This window comes from Symphalangus syndactylus, chromosome 15 (assembly GCF_028878055.3).
Source record: "Symphalangus syndactylus isolate Jambi chromosome 15, NHGRI_mSymSyn1-v2.1_pri, whole genome shotgun sequence".
In the NCBI taxonomy this organism is placed as follows: domain Eukaryota; kingdom Metazoa; phylum Chordata; class Mammalia; order Primates; family Hylobatidae; genus Symphalangus; species Symphalangus syndactylus.
In genome coordinates, this window is record NC_072437.2 from 25587758 (window position 1) to 25615276 (window position 27519).

The window sequence follows — 27519 nt, forward strand, 5'->3', positions numbered from 1 at the left end:
TGAGTAACTGAATTAAAACATTCTAAAATCCTTGTGTTTTGATTATCTTGTTAACCATGCATATTAAAATTCCTAAGGTAATGACTATGAGAAAAAGACAAAGCATGTACAACCATACGGAAAGAACAGACTAAGGAAGAAGCAGCTAAATCCATTGGGGTGGGGAAAGAGCAGGAGGGAAGAAGAAGGAAGGTGGACGGATGGAAAAGAAATAGTTGGATAACTAGAACCCAACAGAAATATACACAAGAGACCTCAAAGGGCCTTTCTCACACTAACAGGTTAGCAAAATTCACACTATCTGTTCACATGAAGTGTTGAAGAGGTGGCATACCCAGAACTCCCCTATGCTGCTGGTGGGAATATAAATTCACATAACCACTTAACAGGACAGGCCACATTTCTCCGCCACGCTAAAAATATCCATAACCTTAAAGTAGTAACCACCCTCTGAGGCAGGTAACACTGTAGCAGTGATTCTCAAAGTGTGACCTAGGAGCCCCTGGGATTCCTTAGTGCCCTTTCAGGGGTCTGTAAGTACAAAAGCATGTATGGATAAAAGATAAAGAACCCATTCAAAGGGCAAGATAAACCAATGCATTTTATTATAACAGAGAGTGCTGTAAGTTCATTAACAAGGATTCAGAGTCCATATGCAACTAAGCTATATAATCGTGAGTGGAGTTTTGTGGAACATCAAAGAATACTCGTAATTATCTAAAAAGAATACAAAAATATTCTTCCTTTTCTAACTGCATATCTGTGAGGCCACAGTATCTTCAATATACTTCAACCAAGGCATAAATCACAACAGATTGAATATAGAAGCAGATATGAGAATTGCTATCTTCAATTAAGATAGATATTAACAAAATTTGCAAATATGTGAAACAAATACTACTCTTAATACTAAACTTTGGTTTTTGAAAACAGCTATTTTTACACAAAAAATACATTAACATGTAGTAACTTTTCATCATTTTAATTTCTCAAATTTATTTCTAATATAGTAAATACCGATAAACAAAGCTCTTTGGTGACCTCAGTATTTAACACTATAATGAGATCCTGAGGCCAATCCCAAGAACCACTGTCCTAGACACACCCTGCACAAGGAAAACGGACACAGAGGATGAGCTCAAATAGTTGTTTAATTCATAACTAATGAAGCAGGAAAATGTAAGGATATAGCTCACTGATGTGGTTTGGCTGTGTCCCCACCCAAATCTCATCTTGAATTGTAGCTCCCATAATTCTCATGTGTCATGGGAGGTAATTGAATCACGGGAGTGGGTCTCTCCCATGCTGTTCTCATGATAGTAAATAAGTTTCATGATCTGGATCTGATGGTTTTATAAAGGCAGTTCACCTGCACATGCTCTCTTGATTGCTGCCATTTAAGAAGTCCCTTTGCTCTTCCTTCACCTTCCACCATGATTGTGAGGCCTCCTCAGCCATGTGAAACTGTGAGTCCATTAAACCTCTTTCCTTTATAAATTACCCAGTGTTTGGGTATGTCTTTATTAGCAGCATGAGAACAAACTAATACAGCTAATGTCTCCTAATTGTAACACACAAAACAGATAGCTTCAAAAATTCCAAAAGACTCTTGTGCCATCTTGTAGTTTTTAATCAAACCACTGTTTTCTCAAGTCCCATCTCCTCCAAGCTTTCTGGAGTAACTGCCTTTCCTCTAAATATTTATATCATCTTAAGAAACCCTTCAAAACGGAGGTATCCTAAAAAATCATCTTGCCCAATTAACTCTCACATTATAAGTGAAAATCTTGAGTCTCACAGACAGTAAACAACTTGCCCAGCATCACAGTTAGTCAAGAGAAAACCTGAAGTGGGTCTTCTATGTGGTTCTCAATCTTATCTTGTTACCTAGACAACTCATATGCCAACTTCTCACAAGTTTTTCTGTATTGTTAATCTTGCACATACATGTTTCGGACTTATTTCCTGCAACTAAAGTATAAACTGCTAAAGAGCAGAATATATGTCGTTTTCATTCTTTTAAATTAGAGACAGGGTCTCCCTCTGTCACTCTGGCTGGAGTGCAGTAGCATGATCAGAGCTCATTATAACCTCTGAGCCCTGGGTTCAAGTGATCCTCCTGCCTCCACCGCCCAAGTAGCTAGGACTACAGGTATGTGTCACCATACCCAGTTAATTATTTTACTTTCTGTAGAGACATGGCCTCACTATGTTGCCTAGGTTGGTCTCAAGCTGCAGTCCTCCCGCCTTGGCCTTCCAAAGTGCTGGGATTACAGGTGTGAGCCTCCTCATCTGGCCCTAGAATATATGTCTTAAGTCTATTTTGTATACTTACTACAGATAACTTCCCACTAGAGATGCTTCCTTGCTTTTCTTTTTCATCTAGTACTAAGAATACTACCCATGAGCTCGGTTTTACTATTTCCAGTTTACAGACAAAATGAATAATTGGGCCAGGTGTGGGGGCTCATGCCTGTAATCCCAGCACTTTGGGAGGCCGAGGTGGGTGGATCACTGGAGGCCAGGAGTTTGAGACCAGCCTGGCCAACATGGAGAAACACCATTTCTACTAAAAAATACAAAAATTAGCTGGGAGTGGTGGCGCAGGCCTGTAATCCCAGCTACTCAGGAGGCTGAGGCATGAGAATTGCTTGAACCTGGGAGGTAGAGGTTGCAGTAAGCAGAGATCACACCACTGCACTCCAGCCTGGGCAACAGACCAAAACTCCATCTCAAAAAAAAAAAAAAAAAAAAGAAATTGAATAATTATATAACTTGCTGTAATTCTTGCTTAAATTCAAACTAAGGTCTCTATCTCTAAAGCCCATGCTATAGATGATGATGGAGATCAATCATGATAGCAGAAAACACTTATTGAGAGCTTCCTATGCTCCAGGCACTATTCTAAGCTAAACCTAAAACCTTAAAGGGCAGATCGGATTATCTCTCTTCTATACAGGAGGAAACTGTGGGGGTTTTTTGTTTCCTGGTTTTTTTTTTTTTTTTTGAGACAGGGTCTTGCACTGTTGCCAGGCTGGAGTGCAGCCATTTATTGAAGACATTGATGGGGGAGGGGTAGCAATGGGCCGAAGATGGGAAATGGAATTCCACATTGTCCCTGTTACTGAGATGCCATTTAGGTGTTCGATTGGAGACATCTAAATGTCAAGTAGGCAGCTGCCTGCCTGATACTGGATGTGTACATAAGAGGGCTCTGGAAACAGCTATCTGAGTCACAGCATAAAGTGCTATCTTTAAAACACTAAAGGCTCACTACAACCTCCGCCTCCCGGGTTCAAGTGATTCTTCTGCCTCAGCCTCCCAAGTAGCTGGGACTACAGGTGTGTGCCACCATACCCGGCTAATATTTTTGTATTTTTAGTATAGACAGGGTTTCATCTTGTTGGCCAGGATGGTGTCAATCTCCTGACCTGATGATCCGCCTGCCTCGGCCTTCCAAAGTGCTAGGATTATAGGCGTGAGCCACCGCACCGAGCTGAAACTGTGGGTTTTAAAGATAGCACTTTATGCTGTGACTCAGATAGCTGTTTGCAGAACCCTCTTATGTACACATCCAATATCAGGCAGGCAGCTACCTACTTGACATTTAGATGTCTCCAATTCATCACCCAAATGGCATCTCAGTAACAGGGACAAAGTGGAATTCCGTTTCCCATCTTCAACCCATTGCTACCCCTCCCCATCAATCTCTTCGATCAATGGCTCTACTTTATCATTTAAGCCATGAATCCTAACAGTCAGTAGATCCCTCTTTTCCTGCTGTAATAAAGTCTTACTCCATTTTACTGCTGGCATCTTTTAGGCCTCACCCCTTCCTCTTTCCCATTGGCCCATATCTCAGCAAGCTGATAAGAAAACATTTGAATCTCTCTCAAAGAGGGATGAATCTGAAAATTGATGGAGGCTTACCAACAGACAGTCAGCATGATCATACATACACAAGAACAGTCTAGCACACTTCATTTGTGTTATGGGCATTTTTGGTACTTACTACACATACTGAGTTTAAATTCCACTTAAAATCTTCAAGAAATTAATGTATGCAGGAAGGCAATGAATAGAGCAGTATGATGTAACAAAAATGCATATCTAAGTCTCAAACAGTTCTTTCCATAAGCATAAATTTAAAATATTAAGTTATAAGATGGCATTATTTAATTGGCAGCATTTATTCTTCTAGTAGTACATAAAATAATTTGTCTTACAATTGATGGCTCTTTACAGTTGGTGAATTACAGTATGTGATCCAGTATTAAATCTGAACCAATAAAAACCAGAACAGTTATCTGAGTCATAGCATAAAGTGCTATCTTTAAATTATAACCAAATTGACTTTATGACTTTAAAGTACTATTCTCCTTTCTTCTCAGTTCAGAATACTTTGAGTATTCTTTTAAAACTTTGTTTTTTTTTTGTTTTGTTTTGTTTTGTTTTTTCTGAGACGGAGTCTGGCTCTGTCACCCAGGCTGGAGTATAGTGGCACAATCTCGGCTCACTGCAACCTCTGCCTCCCAGGTTCAAGCAATTCTCCTGCCTCAGCTTAGTGAATAGCTGGGATTACAGGCGTGTGCCAACATGCCCAGCTAATTTTTGTGTTTTTAGTGGAGACGGGGTTTCGCCATGTTGGCCAGGCTGGTCTCAAACTCCTGACCTCAGGTGACCTTGACCTCCCAAAGTGCTGGGATTACAAGTGTGAGCCACCTCACCCAGCCGAAACTTTGGTTATTTCTGAGTTAGTTATCCTGAAACAATATAATGATCCTTTCTGCATTAACGAATTAAAGATGGAAAAAAAAGACAGTTATTTTGATGTATAATAGATATAATTATGTTAGTTTGAATTGTTTACAACTGATACAGATCCACAGACTACCAAAGGGGAGTTTATCAAATGTCTTACCAAAGGTTTATACTTGATTTAAAAATTAAATTGCAATTGGCACCATTATTTACCTAATATATGGTTTCTCACAATCAAAATGCAAGTTTCTGCTTTGTCAAAGTAAAAAATACAGTTATATGAAATGACTATTTAAATTGAATTAAACATAATTGATCCAATTATATTTGGATCTCATGAAACACTGCTTAAATTTAAATATTATCCACGTAAGCCCAAAGCATGAATAGCAAAGATATAGTAAATAATGAAGACCAAGAATAGATGAGTTTAAACTGCATTTAGGAAAGTATGTTGGATTTGAGATCAAAGGGAAGAATTCACAGATTACAAATTATTACATAAAACAAGTGAGAATCAGGAAGTTTTTATAGAAATAAGACAGTCATATTTTCTCTACCTGCCTCACTGCCCTAAATGATTTTTCTCTGGGCTATCTCAGGGAATAGCATGGACAATTTGAACAATCCGGAAAACTGGATATCATAATTCCTTTTTTCCTGTCACCCCAACCAATGCATCTCTCTAGAGCCGACCTCCTAAGCGTCTACCCCACCTACGTTAGCCTACTCTTTGACCACTGTAAGGTTACACTTGGATTACTTATTTACTGCAACAGTCTCATTTAGCAGACTCTCTGCTTCTCCCCTTGTCTTATTCCAATCCATTCTTCAGAGCAACCAGTTGATCATGCTAAGCAAAAATTGTTCATAATACTTCCAACATAAACCTTCAATGGCCATAAAGAGCCAATTCCTGGCACTATATAACGTCCTCCTTATAATCACGACCCCCCACTTGCTGTCAAGATTCTCATACTCCAGCTTACTGGACATTTCCTAAATGACAGGCACATGCTTGCCTCTGATTCTTACACAGGCTCTCACCTTTGCCCTGGATGGTCCTCCTACCCACCTTGCTTACACGGATGCACCCTTTCAAAATTCAGATTTCAAGCAAGTAACCTCCTTTAGGAACGCCCTTCTTGAATCCAGACCCTTCCTCCCCCAATCACAGTTAAGTTAGATGACCTTTCCATATGTTCCCAGAGGACTCAATCACACACTTATCATATATCATATTTGCCTGATTAATTCTTACTCTAGTATCATTTCTTGGAAGGCAGAGACTAGCTTCCTCACAAAGAACATGCACTCAAATGCTCACTGAACTAACAAATGATTGTATGCACTGATTAAGAGTAACTGACAGCTCAAAGACAAATTAAATGATCTAAGTTATATGAAATGACTATTTAAATTGGTCATTGCTTTTTTATATTTGGATCTCATGGAAAACTGCCTAAATTTAAATATTATCCACGTAAGCCCAAAGCATGAATAGCAAATATATAGTAAACAATGAAGACCAATAATACACTAAGACTAAGTCAAATCCAATTTAAGACTAAGACAGCAATTATGAACCTGAGGAGATACTTTTATGCAGGCAAACCTCACCCCAGCTGAGTAATCAGTATACAATACATAATAAAGAATGAGATTCTCACTGGAGCCCAGAAAGAGATTACACCTATTCAAACTTTTGTTCTATTATATAAAATGTAGCTAAACATATCCATCTGGCTGTATCCAGCACTACATTAGTAAGATGAAATGCTTAGTACATTTTATAGCCTGGTAAATGATCATTACACAAAAAACTCATTTAACCAAGAACATATAAAACAATCAAACTTTTATATATCATTTATATTCACAAATCTTCAAAAATTAAAGCATAAGAATTCTGTAATTGGTAAATATAAAATAGTCATAACATAAATTTGATCTTTTCAAACTAGACTCAGAAATCATCCATTATATAGTATCAACAATAAAGATAGGAACATGTCATCTATTCAACTTCCACACTTCACAATGAGGAAAATAAGGTCCTTAGAAGGCAAGAACTTTCAAGGCCACTTACATAAAATGTATAAAGTCTACACTTTACACTTTTTTTGAGAAGGTCATAAGGTCACATGGTGTAATTTTCCTCCAGAAGGTAATCAGTATTATCAGTTTCTTGCATATCTTTCCAGGGGTATTTTATCCACATTCAAGCAAATATGTATGTTCTTACATTCATGCAGACAGTAGCAACTTCCTATTCTACACTTCGTAAAACTGTCCATACAGTTGAGACCTGTGCCCATATTCCACAGAAGTCATCTTCAAAGGATGCATATGGACAATTACTAATTATAACAGAGGGCAGAACAGCACAGTGCTTCAGAGTGCAGGCCCTGGAATCTAAAACCTACTTGCCAACTACTGGTGTAACCTTGAGCAAGTTACTAAACTGCTCTAAGTCTCAATTTCCTCTGCTGTAAACTGAGACTATGAATATAGCAGTCCTCTGCCCCTAGAGGTGGAATAATCCATGCAAACCACTCAGCAACACACCCAGTATATCGTGAGTGCTGCACAAACCATGGCTGAAGTACAAAGTCAAATCTAAAACTCAAGTTTCCTACCTCTTGTTCCAAAGCTTTTCTTTTTTCTTCAAAGTGTATTGAATACAACTTTACAAAAGAGTGTCAACCTAAATAACAAGCATTCTCCAAAGAGTTTATTGAATTGAGTTTATTCTGGAGTGTGCAGGGGATTTGCAAATCCAGCGTATGAGGACTATAGGGACCACAGGCATATCCAAACAGGTTGAAGCCAGGTGAAGCTTTTAAAGGCAAAAGCGAAAAGCATAGGGAATTTGTTTGGAAACAAAGAGAACGTTGGATACAGGGGAGACTGTGTCAGTCAAATGTTCTTGTGCATCCAGCTAGCTATCCTCGTGACTCATGTAGCAAGCTGCAGTTTGAGCTGTAGTGGCCGTTGCAGGTGGGGAATGTCAATGGGGCTCCATGGATGTAGAGATGCAGGGACTGCTGGCAAAAGTTCTTATTATAGGCATATGTGCAGAAGAGCCCTTCAGAGATGCTTTGTAGCAGTTCTTACAATAGACATGTATGTGAGAGCTCCCTTCTTAACCTCCTGACTCTATTTTTTTGTTAGAGTTTAATACAAGTGACTTCATTTTGATTCTGACAACTCTCATAAGGGAAAAGAGCTAGAAACTTTAAATAACTGTCATTTATATCATATCAATTTAACAGACATAAAAATTTTATGTAGTTATCAACATTTACAATTTTTATATTGCCACTTAATTGACATTATTATGTATGCCCAAGTTTATAAACCAAACCTTAAATAATTCTTATTAATGAATATTATCTTATTATATAGATACAACATTCTCTAATAGTTTCCAGTGCAAACAGAGCCCCAATAAGTGTCTCTGGGCAAAATGTTTTTCTTTTGTAATACTTAATGCCAGACTGTACCACAAAAGCTCTGCTTATGTTTGCAGTGTCAATGTATTATATGACTGAAAACATTTCCTTTAAGACCTATCAATATTAGGCTGTAAAATACGTCTTGATTTTTGCTCAACTTAATGGCCAGTGGTCTCTGAATAGTTTTAATATTCATTTCTTCATTTGGAAGACTGGGCACTGTATGCACTGACTTTGAATTTGTATTTTCTTGTGTTACCTGCCTGATAATATTCTTTTATCATCTGTCCTGTGGAATCAAGGTTCCGAATGCTTAAAATTTAATCAATTTTTTAATATGCTAAATAAATTTTTCTCAGCATTCCAATTCCATGACCCTGTGTCTCCCTCTCTACCATCCTTGAACAGGGCTATACATATTGATCAAAGTACACACATATGAATTTGCCAATTATTAACCTGAATTTTAAGTCCTACAATGAGTTTGGACAAACTATTCCAGGTAACCTAAATTTACTTCAAACAAAGCTCAACATAAAACGATTCTGAAATATATGAATCCTGTGCTTGTATTTTTCTCTAAACCAAATCCAATCTAATTATAATTATTCTTACATGCATACAAAATTGTTTTAATATAACTTTTAAAATGACTTGTAGTTTTGAGATTTAACTTGGTCTCCCATCTTGATGCCCATTAAGATTTCTCTCATAGAATTAAGTACAAGGTGAGTACTTTCATATGAAATAATCACAAAAATATTATTCCATGCAAAAGTTGGAATTTATAACATACCATGTACAATCACACTAAAAATATAAAATTTTTAGGTATACACTTTTTAAAAAAATGTAAAAAACACATACGGTATCTGTATATTAAATTAAAAATTGCTGATGAAAAGTATCAAAGGAGACCTCAATCAATGGAGACATCCCTACTACGTTCATGCACTGGACTCAACATAAAGTGTCAATAAAGGTGTCAATTCTCCTCAAATTAATCTGTAAGTTTATTACAACTCCTATCCAAATATCTTAAGGCTTTTTACAAACACAGACAAGTTGATTATAAAATGCACATGGAAAGACACCAACCGTAAAATATCTAAAACAATTTTGACAAAGAACAAAAGGAGAGAAGAACCACTTTGCCCAATATTAAGGATAACTACTATTAAATAAGCAGGAGGCAGCCAGGCGAGGTGGCTCACGCCCATAATCCCAGCACTTTGGGAGGCCAAGGTGGGTGGATCATTTGAGGTCAGGAGTTCAACACCAGCCTGGCCAACATGACAAAACCCCATTTCCACTAAAAACACAAAAAATTAGCTGGGCGTGGTAGGGGGCGCCTATGATGCCAGCCACTAGGGAGACTGAGACAGGAGAAGTGCTTGAACCCAGGAGGCAGAGGTTGCAGTGAGCCGAGATCACACCACTGCACTCCAGCCTAGGTGAGAGGGCAAGACTCTGTCTCAATCAGTCAATCAATCAACAAGCTGGAGGCCACTGGCCTGAGGCTGTCTCCATACTTTCAGTTCCCACTTAATGAACTACAACCTAACTTAAACTGAAAACCTAACTTAAGAAGGTAATAACAGTGGTGTCTCGGCCAATCATAAGCAGCCAAGCTGCCACTAATCACAGACAGGTAACTGACCAGACCATATCCAAATAAGGCAAAGGCCTAGCTGTAACCAATCAAACGATTTCTGTACCTCACTTCCATTTTCTGTCTATAAGTACTCACTGCCCACATTGCAGAGCCCAGCTCTCTGAACCTTTTCTGGTTGTGAGGAGTGACGACTTCATTAATCATTCTTTGCTCAAATAAACTCTGCTAAGTTTAAATTCTCAAAAGTTTTTCTTTTAATACTATCTAGCTATAGTAATCAACAGAGTACAGGAATGACAAAGGGACAGACACATAGATCAAAGGAAAGGAATAAAGAACCTAGAAATAGTCCCATAAAAGTACAGCCAACTGATTTTTGAATACGGTGCAAAAGCAATTCAATGAAACAAAGAAAGCCTTTTCAAAACACGGTGCTGAAGCAATCTGATATCTAAAGGCAAAACAAATGAACTTCGACCTAAACCTCATACCATCATACAAAAATTAACTTAAATAGACTATGGGCTTAAAAGTAAAACATAAAACCGTAAAACTTTTAGAAGATATGAGAAAAGTTTTAGATCCTACGGCTTAGTGAATACTTCTTAGACATGACACCAAAAGCACAGTCCACAGAAGTAAAAAGAAAATGAACAAATTGAACTTCATCAAATTTAAAGACTGAGGAAGGCATTCAAAGATGGCTGACAAGAGGCATCTGAAAGTCACCTTCTTCATAAGGAAGAACAAAAATAGCAAGTATAGATCATCTAGGAGAGAACACTGGAGACCCAACAGAGAAGTAACAGGAAACACCTAAGAAGAGGAGGAAGAGAGAAGTGAGGCAGCCTGCCTGGCTGGGATAAGAGCCCAAAGAGGCTCCGAATGTGGGGAAAGAGTAAGTGACCCCCAACAGTCCACATTCCCACTGCGGACTCCTCCAATCCTAGCTGGAGAGCCTCTTAATCCTTGTGGGCCCTGAAAGTAACCAGCTGCGTGGAGACTGCATGATGGCATTGCTTCAAAGGAGATCACACTGGATCCTACACACCTTCCAAGTCCTATGCACCTACCACATGGTGCCTCTGTGAGAATACAGCCCTTCCCAGGCAGCATCCTGCCCTGGGGCCCACCCAACAGTTTCTGCATCTCCACGTCCATTGTGCCCCATTGACATCCCCCACCTGCAGATGCCACTGCAGCTGGCTGCTGCCACCAAAGCCAAGTACAAGGCACTAGCAGCAAGACCCCCACCCAAGGAGAAGGATTGCTACACATTTTAAAATGTACTGAGCACAGGCTCTCTTGTCAGCAGCTGCCACCTAGGGACAAAGTGTGTGCTCCCCAGCCACCTGCCTACAGCTGCTGACACTGAAAAAATCCCCACCTTACCCAATAGCAGGACTGCAGCACAGCTACTGCTGCCCCCACCGAAGCACTTCACTGAAAGTCTGGGGATCACCCCTCCCTTACCCACCACAACCAGCACATCACCGGGGGGGCCTCAGGATAGTTCTGCCTGGCATGGCTCACTACTCCTGCCTCTGCTCAAGTGCCCAAGCACACTGTCCTGGGGCCTGGGGATTTCTCTGCCCAGTCTATATCCATTGGCGCCTGAGCACTCCTTCCTGGGGCTTGAGGGTGAGCCCACCCAGCCTGCCATACCACCACAGTGGCATACACCAGGGCACACCATCTTTGGCCTGGGACTGCCCCACTCAGCACAGTGTAGCCATCGCCAAGACCACCTCAGACCAGCTGGGATCCAAAGGGTTGTCCCACCAATGCTACTGTCATTGCCCAGGCCACAACTGCTGCCCAGGAACCCAAGGACCCACCCACCTGTCCAATCCACTGCTGCCATTCCCATACCAAAGTAGGCCACCTGGAGGCCCAAGAATTGGTCCACCTGGACCCACTAACATAAATGCCAGCATACGCCACCTTGAAGTCCTAAGTTAGGCATGTTTGGCCTATCACTGCCCCCACTGGGGTCCAAGAACTGGCCTATCTGGCATCCCCATCCCCAGCAAAACTACAAAACAGCTTCCAATAACAACTGCACCCTAAGCCACTGAAGAAATCACAGACACCACTGACACTGATTACAGCCAGACAAATTATATGGAGACTATACTACTACACACACCAAGAATCGAAGCCTAAGTGCTTTACCTAACCAAAACCATAAATACATCTTAAGGAAAAAGTCCTCTCCTACAAAAGCAAATCCAAAAAATTCGAAGAAATGACAGTTACATTATTAACAGATGCACAAATATCAACATGAGAACTTAAACACGAAAAAGCAATGAAATATGACACCTCCAAAAGAAAACAATAACTCTCCAGCAACAGATTTCAATGAAAAAGAAATTTGTGAAATGCCAGAAAAATGATTCAATATAATGACACTAAAAAAGCTCAGTGAGATATAAGAGAACACAGATAGACAATACAAAGAAATTAGAAAAACAATCCAGGATATGAATGAAAAATGTATAAAAGAGATACGTATCATTTTTAAAAAGAATCAAACAGAAATACTGGAACTAAAGAATTCACTGAATGAAATTCTAAAATACATTTAAGACCTTCAACAATAGACTAGAGCAAACAGAACAATTTCAGAACTTGAAGACAGGTCCTTTGAAATAAGCCAATCAGAAAAAAAGAATGAAAAGGAATAAACAAGTTTACGTGACATACAGAACACCATAAAGTAACCAAATATTTGAATTTTTGTTGTCACAGGTGAAGAGAAAACCACAGTGATAAAAAACTTACTTAACAAAATAATAGCTGAAAACATCCCAAGTCTAGCAAAAGATTTAGACATCGATAGAAAGCTCAGATAACCCAAAATAGATATAGTTCCAAAAGGACTTCTCCAGGGCACATAATAGTCAAACTGTCAAAAGTCAAAAACAAGGAGAAAGTTCTGAAAACAGAAGATAAAAACGTCTAGTCACTTATAAGGGAAACCCCATTGGACTAACAGGATTATTTATCAGCAGAAACCTTACTGGCCTGCAAGGAATGGAATGATATACTCAAAGTGCTAAGAGAAAACTGTCAACTAAGAATACCATACCCAGCAAAGTTATCCTTCATAAATGAAGGAGAAAAATAAAGTCTTTCCCAGACAGGTTCATCACCACTAGGCCAATTCTACAAGAAATGCTTAAGGGAGTCCTAAACCTAGATGCAAAAGGACAATATCTACCATCATGAAAACACACTGTATAAAACTCACTGAGTTTTATAGTAGAGCAAACACACAAATGAGAAAGGAATCAAACGTTACCACTACAGAAAACCACCAAACCAAAAAGATAAACAATAAGAGAAAAAGAAAGGAATAAAGGATATACAAAACATCCAGAAAACAATAAACAATATGACCAGAATGAAATCTCACATATCAATAATAACTTTTCAAGGTTATTTAAACAGATTAAATTTTCCCCTTAAAAGACTCACTGAATGGATTTTTAAAAAATGGATCTAACTATATGGTGCTTAAAAGAAACTCACTTCACCTATAAAGACACATGAAGACTGAAAGAAAAGGGACAGAAGACATTCCACGCAAATGGAAACCTAAAGCAAACAGGAATAGCTATATTTAAATAAAACGTATTTATCAGTTTAAGACAGAACCGTTAAAAAAGAAAAAGACAGGTCAGGCATGGTGGCTCACACATGTAATCCCAGCACTTTGTGAGGCCGGGGCAGGCGGATCACCTAAGGTCAGGAGTTCAAGACCAGCCTGGCCAAAATGGCAAAACCCCGTTTCTACTAAAAACACGAAAATTAGCTGGATGTGGTGGTGTGCGCCTGTAGTCCCAGCTACTTGGGAGGCTGGAGCAGGAGAATTGCTTGAACCCAGAAGGTGGAGGTTGCAGTGAGCTGAGATTGCACCACTGCACTCCAGCCTGAGTGACAGAGCAAGACTCTGTCTCGCAAAAAAACAAAAAGACAAAAGTCATTATATAATAATAAACGGATCAGTTCAGCAAGAGGATATAACAATTCTAAATATATATGTACCCAACACTGGAGCACCCACATAAGTTAAGGCAAATATTACTAGATATAAAAGGAAAGACAGTCTCCAAGATAATAGTGGGGGACTTTAATACCCCACTCTCAGCATTACATAGATCATATAGACAGAAAAATCAACAAAAAAAGTTGGCTATAACTGAACTTTAGACCAAACAGACTTAACAGACATTCACAGAACATTTTACCCTAAAACAGTAGAATATACATTCTGCTCATCAGCATATGCAACATTCTCAAGGACAGACATATATTAGGACATAAAACAAGTATCAACAAATTTTTAAATATCAAAATCATGTAAGTACTTTCTCAGACCACACTGGAATAAAACTAGAAATCAATACCAAGAGGAACTTTGGAAACTATACAAATACATGAAAACTGGGTCAAGAAATTAAGATGGAAATAAAAAAAGTGTTTTGAAACAAATGAAAATGGAAACACAACATACCAAAACCTATGGAATACAGCAAAAGCAGTGCTAAGAGGAAACTTTGTAGCAATAAACACATATATCCAAAAAAAAAAGGACTTCACATAAACAATCTAACATGCATCCTAAGAAACCAGAAAAGGAAGAACAAACCCAAAATTAGTAGAAGGAAAAAAACAATAAAGATCACAGCAGAACTAAATGAAATTGGACTAAAAAAACAATGCAAGGGATCACAAAACAAAAAGTTGGTTTTATGAAAAGATAAATTGATAAACCACAAGCTAGATTAACCAAGAAAAAACAAGAAAAGGCCCAAATAATCAAAATCAGAAACAAAAAGGAAATATTGTAACTCATACCCAAGAAATATAAAAAATCCCCCCAAGACTATTATTAACAGCTATCTAATAACAAACTGGAAAATCTAGAGGAAATGGATAAATTCCTGGAAACCTACAACCTACAAAGGCTGAACCAGGAAGAAACAGAAAACCTGAATAGACCAGTAACAAGATTAAATCAGTAATTAAACAGTCTCCCAACAAAGAAAAGCCCAGGACTGGATAGATTCGTTGCCAAATTCTCCCAAACATATAAAGGAGAAATAATACCAACTCTCCTCAAATTATTACAAAAACTGAAGTGGTGGGAATTCTCCCTAACTCATTCTATGAAGCCAGAATTACCTTGAAGTCTAAACCAGACAAGGACACAAAAAAGAAAGAAAACTACAGGCCAATGTCTTTGATGAACACAAATGCAAACATCCTCAATGAAATACTAGCAAACTGAATCCAATAGCATGACAAAAAGGTAAGACACCGGCTGGGCGCAGTGGCTGATGCCTGTAATCTCAGCACTTTGGGAGGCCAAGGTGGAAGGATCTCTTAAGCCCAGGAGTTTGAGACCACCCTGTGCAAACAAAGTGCGACCCAGTCTCAAAAAAAAAAAAAAAAAAAAAATTAGCCAGGCATGGTGGTGCACACCTGCAGTCCCAGCTACTCAGGAGGCTCAGGCCAGAGGATCACTTGAGCCCAGTAGATTGAGGCTGCAGTGAGTCATGTCCACACCACTGCACTCCAGCCTGGGCAACACAGGAAGACCCTATCTCAAACAAAAACAAAACCAGAAAACATAAGACACCATGATCAAGTGGGATTTATACCAGAGACGCAGGAATGGTTCAACATTTAGAAATCAATTTGTGATATGTTACATGGACAAAACAAAGGGCAAAAACCATACAATCATCTCAAAAGATACAGTAAAAGCATTTGATAAAATTCAAAGCCCCTTCAGGACAAAAACTCTTAACAAACTAGGCATAGAAGGAACATACCTCAACAAAATAAAGACTATTATGACAAATCCACAGTTAACATCATAGTGAATGGGGAAAAATTGAAAGCCTTTCCTCTAAGAACTGAAACAAGACAAAGATGCTCACCTTCACCACTCCTACTCAGTGTAGTACTGGGATTCCTAGGCAGACCAGTCAGGCAAGAGGGAGAAATAAAAGGCATCCAAATTGAAAAACATGAAGTCAAATTGTCCCTCTTTGCAGATGACATGATCTTATATTTAGAAAAACCAAAAGGTTCCAAAATAAACTCTCAGAACTATTTTTTTTAATTCAGTAAAGTTGCAGGATACAAAATCAACATGCAAAAATCAATAGCATCTCTATACACCAATAATGAAATCACTTAAATTAAGAAGGCAATCCCATTTACAATAGCAATAATAAAAATAAAATACCCAGGAAAAAATTTAACCAAGGAATTGGAAGACTTCTGCAAAGAAAACTACAAAATACTGATGAAAGAAATTTAAAAAGACAAAAACAAATGGTAAAACATCCTATGCTCACAAATCAAAATTAACATTGTTAAAATGACCATACTACCCAAAGCAATCTATAGATTCAAGGATATCTGTATCAAAATACCAATGTCATTTTTCACAGAAATAGAAAAAATCATACAATTCATATGAAACCAAAACATAGCCTGAATAGCCAAAGCAATCCTGAGCAAAAAGAATAAGAAGGCATCAGGCTACCTGACTTCAAAGTATATTACAAGGCTATAGTGGCCAAAACAGCATGGTATTGGTATAAAACCAGACACATACATCAGTGGAACAGATTAGAAATAAATCCATGTACTTACAGCAACTGATTTTTAACAAAGGGGCCGAGAACATACATTGGGGAGAGGACAGACACCCTCTTCAATAAATAGTGCTGTGAAAACTGGGTATCTATATGCAACAGACTGAAACTGGATCCCTGTCTCTCACTATGTACAAAAATCAACACAAACGCCTTAAAGACTTAAACATAAGACCTAAAACTATAAAGCTACTAGAAGAAAACATGGGGAAAACGCTTTAAGACATTGGTCTAGGCAAAGTTTTTATGGCCAAGATCTCAAAAGCACAAGCAAGAGAAACAAAAATAAACAAATGGTATTATATTAAACTAAAAAGCTTCTGGGCTGGGAATGGTGGCTTATACCTGTAAACCTACCACTTTGGGAGGCCAAAGCGGGAGGATCACTTGAGGCCAGGAGTTTAAGACTAGCCTGGGCAATATAGCAAGATCCCATCTCTACAAAAAATGTTTTAAAATTAGCCAGGCCTAGTGATACACACATGAAGTCTCAGTTACTTGGGGGCGCTGAGGCAGGGGGATCACTTGAGCCCAGGAATTTGAGGCTGCAGTAAGCCACGATCATACACACATGAAGTCTCAGTTACTTGGGGGGGCTGAGGCAGGGGGATCACTTGAACCCAGGAATTTGAGGCTGCAGTAAGCCACGATCATACACACATGAAGTCTCAGTTACTTGGGGGGGCTGAGGCAGGGGGATCACTTGAGCCCAGGAATTTGAGGCTGCAGTAAGCCACGATCATGCCACTGTACTCCAGCATAGGTGACAGAGACCCCAACTCAAAAATGTAATAATAATAAGCCTCTGCACAGCAAAAGACATAATCAACACAGTGGACAGACAAGCTGTTGACTACAGAAAATATATGCAAACTATTCATCCAACAAGTGACTAATATACGGAATATACGAGGAACTGAAAGAAGTCAACAGTAAGAAAACAAATAATCTCATTTAAAAATGGGCAAAGGACATAAACAGACATTTCTCAAAAGGCATACAAATAGCCAACAGGTATATGAAAAAATGTTCAACATCACTAATCATCAGGGAAATGCAAATCAAAACAATAATGAGAACACCTCACCCACTTAGAATGGCTACTATAAAAAGACAAACAATAATGGATGCTGGCAAGAATGCGGAGAAAAGGGAACTCTTATACACTGTTGGCAGGAATATAAATTAGTACAGCCACTATGTAAAACAGTATGGAGATTTCTCAGAAAACTAAAAATAGAGCTACTATACAATCAAAATCAGTATATCAAAGGGATACCTGTACCCTCATGTTTACTGCAGCACTATTCACAATAGTAAAGATATGGAATCTTACCAAATGTGCCCATCTACAGATGAATTAATAAAGTAAGTATGGGGTATGTGTATGTGTGTGGAGGGAGGGAGAGGGAGAAGGATGGGGAGAGGGAGAAGGATGGGGAGAGCGAGAGGGAGGGGGGGGGGAGAGGAAGACGAGACAGAGAGGAAGGGGGGAGAGGAGAGGGGAGGGGAGGGGGGGGAGAGACAGAGAGAGAGAATGAGTGAACGAGAATGGGATACTATTTGGCCATAAAAAAGAATTAAAATCATGTTCATATGCAGCCACATGGATGGAACTGGAGATTATCCGTGAAATATAAGCCAGGCACAGAAAGACAAACATTGCATGTTCTCACATATATGTGGGAGCAAAAAAAAAAGTTAATCTCACAGAATTAGAGAGTAGGATGACAGACATGATAGACATTAGAGACTGGAAAGGGTGTGTCAGTGGGCGGCAGGGATAAAGAGAGGTTAGTGAGTACAAACGCACAGCAAAGAGGAATAAGAGGTAATGTTTAATAGCAAAGTAGGGTAGTTAACAATATATTGTCTATTTCAAAATAGCTGGAAGAGAGAACGTGAAATGTTCCCAACACACAGAAATGATAAATATTCAGTGATGGATATTCTGAATGCCCTGACTTGATCATCACACAGTCTATGTATATAACAAAGCATCACATTTTCCTCAGAAATACATAAATATGCACAAATATTATGTATTAATTTAAACATTAGACATTTTGTTCTATAAAACATCCTGTGAAGAGGATGAAAGGAAAAGCTACAGACTGAGGTAAAATATTTGCAAACCACATATCCAACAAAGTATCTAAAATATATAAAGGACATTTAAAACACAACAATAAAAGAGCAAATAAGCCAATTAGAACATGGGCAGAAAACAGGAACAGAAGTTTCATTGAAAAGGATTTACAGATGGCAAATAAGCACAGGAAACGATGTTCAACATCATTAGTAATCAGGGAAATCCAAATTAAAACCACAATATAGTAACACATCTATCAGAATGGCCAAAATAAAAAATAATGACAATACCAAATGCCGGCAAGGATGCAGAGGAATGTAAAATAGTACAGTCACTCTGGAAAGCAATTTGTTGCTTTCTTGCAAAATAAACATGCAATAACCATACAACCCAGTAACTGCACTCCTGGACACTTATCCCAGGGATAACAAAAATTCACGTTCACACAAACATCTGTACAAGAATGTTCACGGCAGCTTTATTCTCAATAGCCAAGAAATGGAAACAACCCAAATGTCCATCAGCATCCAAAAGGAACAAACTAAGTGGGATATGTAAAAATCTAGATAAATTGCCAGAAAATTACGCTGTGTAAAAAGAGTCAATTCTAAAAGGTTGTATAACATTCGATTCCAGTTATGTAAAATTTTTGAAATGTCAAAATTTAAGAAATGAATATCAAATTAGTGGATGCCAGAAAGTACGACTAAGGGGCCAGAGCAGGGTGGGATGGAAGTTGGTATGTTATAAAGGGTAACAGGAGGGATCCCGGAGTAACAGAACACCAAGTCAGTGTCTTGACTATGGTGGTAGATACATGAACCAACACATGTGATAAAGTATATGGAATACATGCAACAAAGAATTGAATACTACTAAAATTGAGGAAATCTGAATAGATTGATAGACTGCATCAGTGTCAATATCCTGGTTGTGATATAGTGCTATAGTTTTACACTACAGATAAATTCATAAATACAAAAACAACGTTGTTATTGGAGGAAACTGGGTAAATGGTACCTGTAATCTCTTCGTATTATTTCTTACCACTGCATGAAAATCTGTAATTATCTCAATAAAAATTTCAATTAAAACTAAAGGATTATTAAATACAGATATGCATTCTCATGGAAGAATCCCTGTAACAATAGTAAGAGCTAAAAAAAATTGTTTTAAGAACACACTAGAAATATGACTGCCAAAGGGCAATCTAAAAAGTAGGAAGTCTGTGAGAGTCCACCTCCTTGTTTCTGAGAAGTTTTAATATTGATCACAGAAAAGACATTAACCCAAGGCATATCCAAGGTACCAAGATCTCAGTTACCCAGAAGAATACATCCAATGCCCAATAAGGATTAATTTGTGCTAAAACTATATATCCTAAATTATTTCTAAAAGACTACTCTAAAGTTTAATTGGAAAAAAAAATCTAAGTAACAGATTTAAGCATCTGCTAGAAGCAGAAACACATTCTCATGTTTTATAATTCATTCATCCATTTGACAAATGTTTATGCAACACCTTCTTTGAACAAAGGCCTAGGCTATGGCAAGGTTACTCCGGCACTATCACCTCCCCACCACCCAGTCTGCGGCCTGCTCTCAAGCATCTTCCCAAGTAGAAGGGGAGATGAGACAAAAAGAAAATGACAGCCAATTTTATTGAGACCACAAGGCAGTTTCTGATCCAATACAATTAAATCTAATGTTTTTGGATTTATCCACAAATGACAGAGTATTGTGACAAGGGTTATGACAATGTTAGAAATTTTAGTTTTATTTTCATAGTGGTTATCATCATAGTAACTAAGCATTTCCAAAAACTATAAAAAATGCAAATCATAAACAGTGGCTTATATATCCTTTCTAGACCATTCCAGAAGCAAACCCATGTAAAACAAAAATGCTGGTCTTTAAAACAAGCCAAATGAGGGCATAAAAGGACCAGCTAAGTGTCTCTAACCAAGTCATTTTTTAGTATATACCCCCTTCAATGACACAAAATATGTAACATTCCCTAACAAATCCAAAGCACTTTACACTTTGTAAAGCAGCTATAATGGATGACTGTAAAATTCCCTTTTAAGAATCTGTTTCATTACTCCTCTCAAATCAAATGAAGGGTCTCCAAAAGGATATATCCAAAGCCCAATAAGGATTAACAAGGGCTTTAAAAGTAGTTCAGCTGACATCTTTAGATTCTCATGGTGGACAAAGCAGAACAAGCAAGCTGTATAAACTGAGTTAAGATTATATATCTATTGGGTACGCTTTACCTTCCAACTGTTAACAGGATTCTTTGATGTCTGCCATCAAATAGGAATTCAGGATTTGTGATTCTTAAATACATAAATCCGGCTATTCTCTATTTACTGTCTAAGACTATTGACTCTTAGCTAGAAAATTACTATTAACTGTCATAATATAAAAAAGGTCAAATATGTTCTCTCAAAATAACATCTTCCTAGAATCAAATACAAATTGAACTTACCACTTTTTTAAAATCATCTTCTGCTTCATCAAGTTTTCCTTGTTTGAGTAATAAGTGACCTCTCTGTAATCTTGCCTAGAAAAAAGGGGGGTGGGGGATTATCTTGAATATTGTAGATTTCTAAATCTTTTTTAAACATGAAGAATAAAACTAAATAAACAAATTAATAAATATTTATTTTTCCAATGCACATCTGACTTGACACCAAGAATAATTCCTGGAACCAATGAATGTGTATAATTTTTCTTAAAGTATGCTTCCTTAAAAATATTTTTGTTCTACCCAAGAAAACTGAAAACATGTCTACACAAAAACTTGTACATGTATGTTCACAAAGATAGCCAAAAAGTGGAAATAACCCAATTCCCATCAACTAAATCAATATACAAATAAAATATATCCATACAATATTAGTCAGCCATAAAAAGGAATGACATATTGATATGTGCTACATGAAAGAACCTTGAAAACACTATGCTAAGTGAAAGAAGTCAGACACAAAAGGCCAAACACTATACGATGTTACATTATATGAAACAAATCTATGATAAGTGGTTGCCAGGAGCTAGGGGAGCAATAGGGAGTGACCACTAATAGGCATAGGGGGCTTCCTTGGGGGTTAATAAAAGTGTCCTAGAAGTAGCTAGTGGTGACCACTGCACAACTTGTGAATATATTAAAAACCACTGAATACTTTTAAAGGGTAAGTCTGATGGCATATAAATTATATCTCAATTTTTAAAAATACTTTTTGCCCTACAATAAAAGTTGCGTAAGTTGGGACTTTACCAATCAATGCCTCTTCCCTTTTAACATGCACCAGTTTCTCCCCCTTCATCTGATATTCCTCTTCTTCTAAGGTGTATAATCCCATTTCTTTCAAGAATACCAACTCTGGATGACCAATGAAGCCACATCAATATTCCACTTAACCCTATATACATTACTTTTACAGTACATAAAATTTTCCTAACCCTGTTAAATTCATCAATATAATAAAAAGCAAGATTAAACTATCATAAAAAAGCCACTCCAACTATCATAATACTAAGAAAATGGGCCATTTAACCTTTGTGAAAGGTTGTGCTTGCTTAGCTGTGTTAAGATGAATTTGAAAAATATTTGAGATTTGGGAATTCCATCTTAAAATATTAGTAATATTTCAAATCAAACATTCACCCCATATCTAATCAGTTATCTCAAATCCTTCTCAAAATACAGTAGGAAATAAATAATAAATGGCTATCAAATTAATTCTGAAACCATCTAATTGGTCAGTGGTTGTCAATTCCACCTCTGAAAGCCCCACCTGAGTTCTACCTCATGAGTCCCTCCCTGTTCACACATGTGTCACAACCTTTATGGTGACCTGCCAATCATCAGGATTTCCTACTAGGCTACACGTTTCTCCACCTCTGAAGCTTGTGGATTGGTTCCAGGGGATGTCTCTGCTAATTTAGCATTTTATTGTCACCACAAATCATAGCACAATTAAGTAATCCCCACTTTATTCTTCCTGGTACAGCCTTAAATGCAACTGCTGTCAGTCACCTGATAGCCTCTTAATTCAGCCTCTTCATCTACTCGTGTCTCAGCCTCACATCTTGCCTCACACTCCATCCTCCACACAGATTTGTCTTTCTAAACCACAAAGCTGACATCACTGCCAGACTTCTGAAAAGAAAAACATCTAATGTACCCGCTGTTCTCTTTCACACAGATCTTTGATTCTGGGGACTCTGAATTTCTCTTGTTCCTCAGTCCACTACATCACTGTAGCTTTGATCTCTTCTAGCTATGTCTAGCATGCCAGTCCTCACCTTATGAAACAAATTATCTCTCCCCAAGTTCTGTTAAGTTCCCCTTTAAAGAAAGTTGAGATATACTTACTGCAGTGAAGTCCATCTTCAATTGAATCACTTTAGTTAAATCAGGAAGTGCAGCTTTTGATTTGCCCATAGCTAAAAAGACAGTAGCCCTCCGATAATAAGCAATATAGTTATCGGGGTCACCATCTGAAAATTAAAATAATATTACCTCTTAGTCATTTATTCAAAAATTGAAAAAAAAAAATCACCTGGACAGTATCAGCATTTGCAACTCTACTAAGATGGACATTAAGAAAAGAATCTCATCATCAAAAAAGAGTCATGTTGCCTAGCAAGATCAGTGCAAATAGACCTAGAATACGGGTCAGCAAACCACAGCCTGAGCCACATCCAACCCACAGACTTCAGTTAAGAATGTTTTTACATTTCTTAAAAGTTGCCCAAAAAAAGAAAGAACAAAAGAAAAATATAAGACTGTGGCCGCAAAGCCGAAAATACTTGTCTAGCCCTTTAGAAAAAAAGTTTGCAAACCCCTGGTCTAGAATATTAACTATATTCAACTTATAACCTTTTTGGGGGGGGGGGTGGGAGGTGGGAACAAGGTGTCTGTCACCCAGGCTGGAGCGCAGTGGCATGATCATGGCCCTCTGTAGCCTTGACCTCCCATGCTCAAGCAATCCTGCCACCTCAGCCTTCTGAAAAGCTGGGACAACAGGTGTATTCCACCACGGTCAGCTATTTTTTTTTTTTTTTTAATTTTTTTAGAGAGTCTCACCATGTTACCCAAGCTGGTCTTGAACTCCTGGGCTCCAGCAATCCTCCTACCTCAGCTTCCCAAAGTGCTGGGATTACAGGCATGAGCCACTGCACCCAGCCTCAACTCATAACTTTTATAAATACGCAATTCAGTTAGTCTCTGTGGAGATTTTCCTAAGTGAAATCCTAAGAATGTGTACTATGCACATTAGTGTACAGGGTTTTAGAAACGTATAAACCTGACTAAATTGATATATTGAATGTATAATCTCTGCTCCCTCACAAACTCCAACTAGAATGGAGGTGAAGAAATAAAGGTACAAGGACAAAGGAGGAGAACAGAAATGAGAGTGAGACTAGAGAAAGGGACTAGAGAAGTTAACACTTGTAAGGAAAGCAGACAGATGAATTAGGTTTCTGAGCTAATTTCACTCTGCTTACTAGCACCTACAAAGTACAGAAAAGAGTGGATTCAATCAGAAGCAAATCTGCTGCAGAACAATCCTTCTAAAAAGCAATTTGGAAATATAAGTATATAAAGAATTCTAAAAGTTACCTTGACAAAAGCCAGCCATCAATCTTTTAAAAATAAAAGATTTATCTACTCAGGTGTTCATCATCATAAGATATACAATTAAACTCCCTAAAAGTTCTACTCCTAAAGTTCTTGTCATTTGGAAAACATTACAATAGAAGAATCAATATGGCAGGACAGTCCATAATCATTCAAAGTTATGGTTGTGAACAGTTGTTAATGGCATTGAAAATGCCAGGGGAAGGTGGGTCAGAAAAAGAGATTAAGCTATATAACCAAACATGAAAGAAGACATATAAATGGCCAATGAGCACATGAAAAGATGCTCACCCTCACAAGTCTTTAGGAAAATGCAAATCAAAACCACACTGATCTGCATGGGGGAACAAAAATACTAATAAAAACTAAAAAAGCAAAACCAAAAAAAAAAAAAAACCACATTGAGATACTAATTCACTCCCATTAGGATGGCTATTACGAAAAATAAAAAGATAAAATAACAAATGTTCGCAAGGTGTGGAGAAACTGGAGCACTTGTGAGCTGTTGGTGGAATGTAAGATGGTATAGCACTGTGGAAAACAGTAAGATGATTTCTAAAAAAATTAAATGTAAAATTACAATGTGGGCCAGCAATTCTACTCCTGTGTATATACCCCAAAGAAATAAAAGCAAGGGTCAAATATGCATTCAAACACACATGTTCATAGCAGTATTATTCACAATAGTCCAAAGGCAGAAACAACCCCAAAGTCTGTCAGTGGATGACTGGATAAACAAAAGGTGGGATATACCATACATACAACAGGTTATTCATTCAGCCTTACAGAGAAATGAAACTCCTAGGCATGCTACAACATGGATGAACCTTAAAAACATTATGCTAAGTGAAACAAGCCAAGACACAAAAGGAAAATACTGTATGATTCCACTAATATGTACCTAACATACTCAAATAATAGAGACAGAAGGTAGAATAGTGGTTGCCAGGGGCTGGTGTAGAGGGTTAGGAATAGGGCCCTATTGTTTAATGGACGCAGAGTTTCAGTTTGGGATAATGAAAAAGTTCTGGAAATGGATAGTGATGACTGCACAACAATGTGAACACACTTAATGCCACTGAATTGTACACTTACAAATGGTTAAAATGGTAAATTTTCATACATTTTACCACAATAAAAAAGTAAAAATATGAACCAGTCAGAAAAAAAAATGTATTTTTTTAAAAAGGAATTGGGTATTTTAACAATAAAAAAAAAATCTTTTTTTTTTTTTTTTTTTTTGAGACGGAGTCTCACTCTGTCGCCCAGGCTGGAGTGCAGTGGCGCGATCTCGGCTCACTGCAAGCTCCGCCTCCCGGGTTCACGCCATTCTCCTGCCTCAGCCTCTCCGAGTAGCTGGGACTACAGACGCCCGCCACCACGCCCGGCTAATTTTTTGTATTTTTTAGTAGAGACGGGGTTTCACCGTGGTCTCGATCTCCTGACCTCGTGATCCGCCCGCCTCGGCCTCCCAAAGTGCTGGGATTACAAGCGTGAGCCACCGCGCCCGGCCCTTTTTTTTTAAATCTAAAAACAAAAATATATGCTCCCAGCTAAGCGTCACTAACATTTCTTTACTAAACAACTTCCCTTAGGAGGCAAGGACAGGAGAGCAAAATCAGTAGCCTGAATATAGGATATTTCTTACAAAATACTGTAATTAATTGAGGACAGAGTAGGAAACAGAGTAACTACATTTAGAACATGCTTGATATACAGTATTTTTCAGTTCAGTTTATATTTTATTTGTAAGGTGCAATAAATTAAAATTTTATGGGTTTGGTCTGTGAACTGGCCGTAGAATGATTTCTTACCTAAGAATTACTAACATTTAAGTGACGCACCAGACAGCAGAAGGCAGTTCACTGCGTGTCAACAGTGGCTATCCAGGCAAAGAGATGGGGTTTCTTCCTTCTGCAGTCCATGTATTCCAAAATGTTTCTCAATGCATATGGATTACTTTTATATTCATTAATTCTTAAAAAAACTTAAGTTATCCATGGCTTATTCACACTAAGCAGAGAATAATACTGGAAATAACATGATTTAAGGCCTAAAGTATACAACCCCATCAATTTCATATGTCCAAATCCTACTCAATCTTTGAGGCACAGCTCAAATGACTTATTTGACTATACATGGAAAAATAAACCTTTCCTTCTCTCAAATTCCATAACATTCTATAATACATATCCCTTACTGCACCTAACACTAAGCACTGATTATTAATTATTTATACACATTGGGCCCTCTGTATCCCTGGGTTCCGCATCTGTGGATTCAACCACCCTCAGACTGAAAATACTTAGGAAAAAAAAAAAACTGTGTCTGTATTGAACATGTACAGACTTTTTTCATTATTCCCTAAAAAGTACAGTAAAACAACTATTTACACAGCATTTACATGGTATATGGTAAACTGCATTAGATTTCTATTTGGAAAAACCTGACCATTCCAATCCATGAAGAAAAAATCTCCACAGAGGACTGTGTATGACTTAACTTTCGTATTAAAGATCCCATCATACACAAAAAATTGTCCACATACATTATTTCTGGAGTGTTCACTTCCACTAATTTTACTGTTCAGTTTTTAGGCGTTTTAAGATAGGAAATGGAACTGGAACCCCAATTTATAACACCAAACCTACAGAAATAAGGAATCTGTTGTACTATAAGATATATATTTGGTCTTCTTCCAGCTTCCTGACATATAGCTCCTACAACCTGTGGGATCTCTGGAGTGATTACTTTTTTGGATACTAATGAAATGGCTGGTAGCTGGGCACCCCTAGATAGTTTCAAGATGGGAGCTGATTGCCAGGGGAACCTACAAGGTGAAAAGGTTGGAACTTTGAGTACTCTCTACCCTCCTAGGGTTGTTGAAGGTTGAGTTGGTTAACAATAGCCAATGATATAATAAATCATGCCTAAGTGATAAAGCCTCTGCAAAAACCTAAAAGGACAGGGTTTGGATGAACTTCCATGCAGCCAAAAACATGGAGGCTCCTGGAGGGTGGTAAACCCAGAGAGGGCAAAAAAGTGCCATACCCCTTCCCATATGCCTGGCCCTATACATCTCTTCCATCTATTTGGTTGTTCATCTGTATCCTTTGTAATATCCCATAATAAAACAGTAAATGTAAGTGTTTCCCTGAGTTCTGTGAGCTGCTCTAGCAAATTAACTGAACCCAAGGAAAGGGTCATGGGAATCCTCATTTACAGCCAGTCAGTCAGAAGCAAAGGTAAAACAACCAGGGCCTT

The 27519-nt window shown here is 38.0% G+C and overlaps 1 protein-coding gene across 2 annotated transcripts in view; it reads right to left on the reverse strand.

Moving 5' to 3' along the window:
- The window catches only part of DNAJC3 (DnaJ heat shock protein family (Hsp40) member C3), a 115983-nt gene that overhangs the window by 48354 nt on the left and 40110 nt on the right, over nt 1-27519 (reverse strand). For both annotated transcript variants that reach the window (XM_055244471.2, XM_055244472.2), the window contains exons 3-4: nt 22987-23111; nt 21097-21171 (exon numbers count right to left, since the gene is read on the reverse strand). In XM_055244471.2, coding sequence (XP_055100446.1) covers nt 21097-21171; nt 22987-23111 — 200 coding nt within the window. The remainder of the gene's footprint in view (nt 1-21096; nt 21172-22986; nt 23112-27519) is intronic.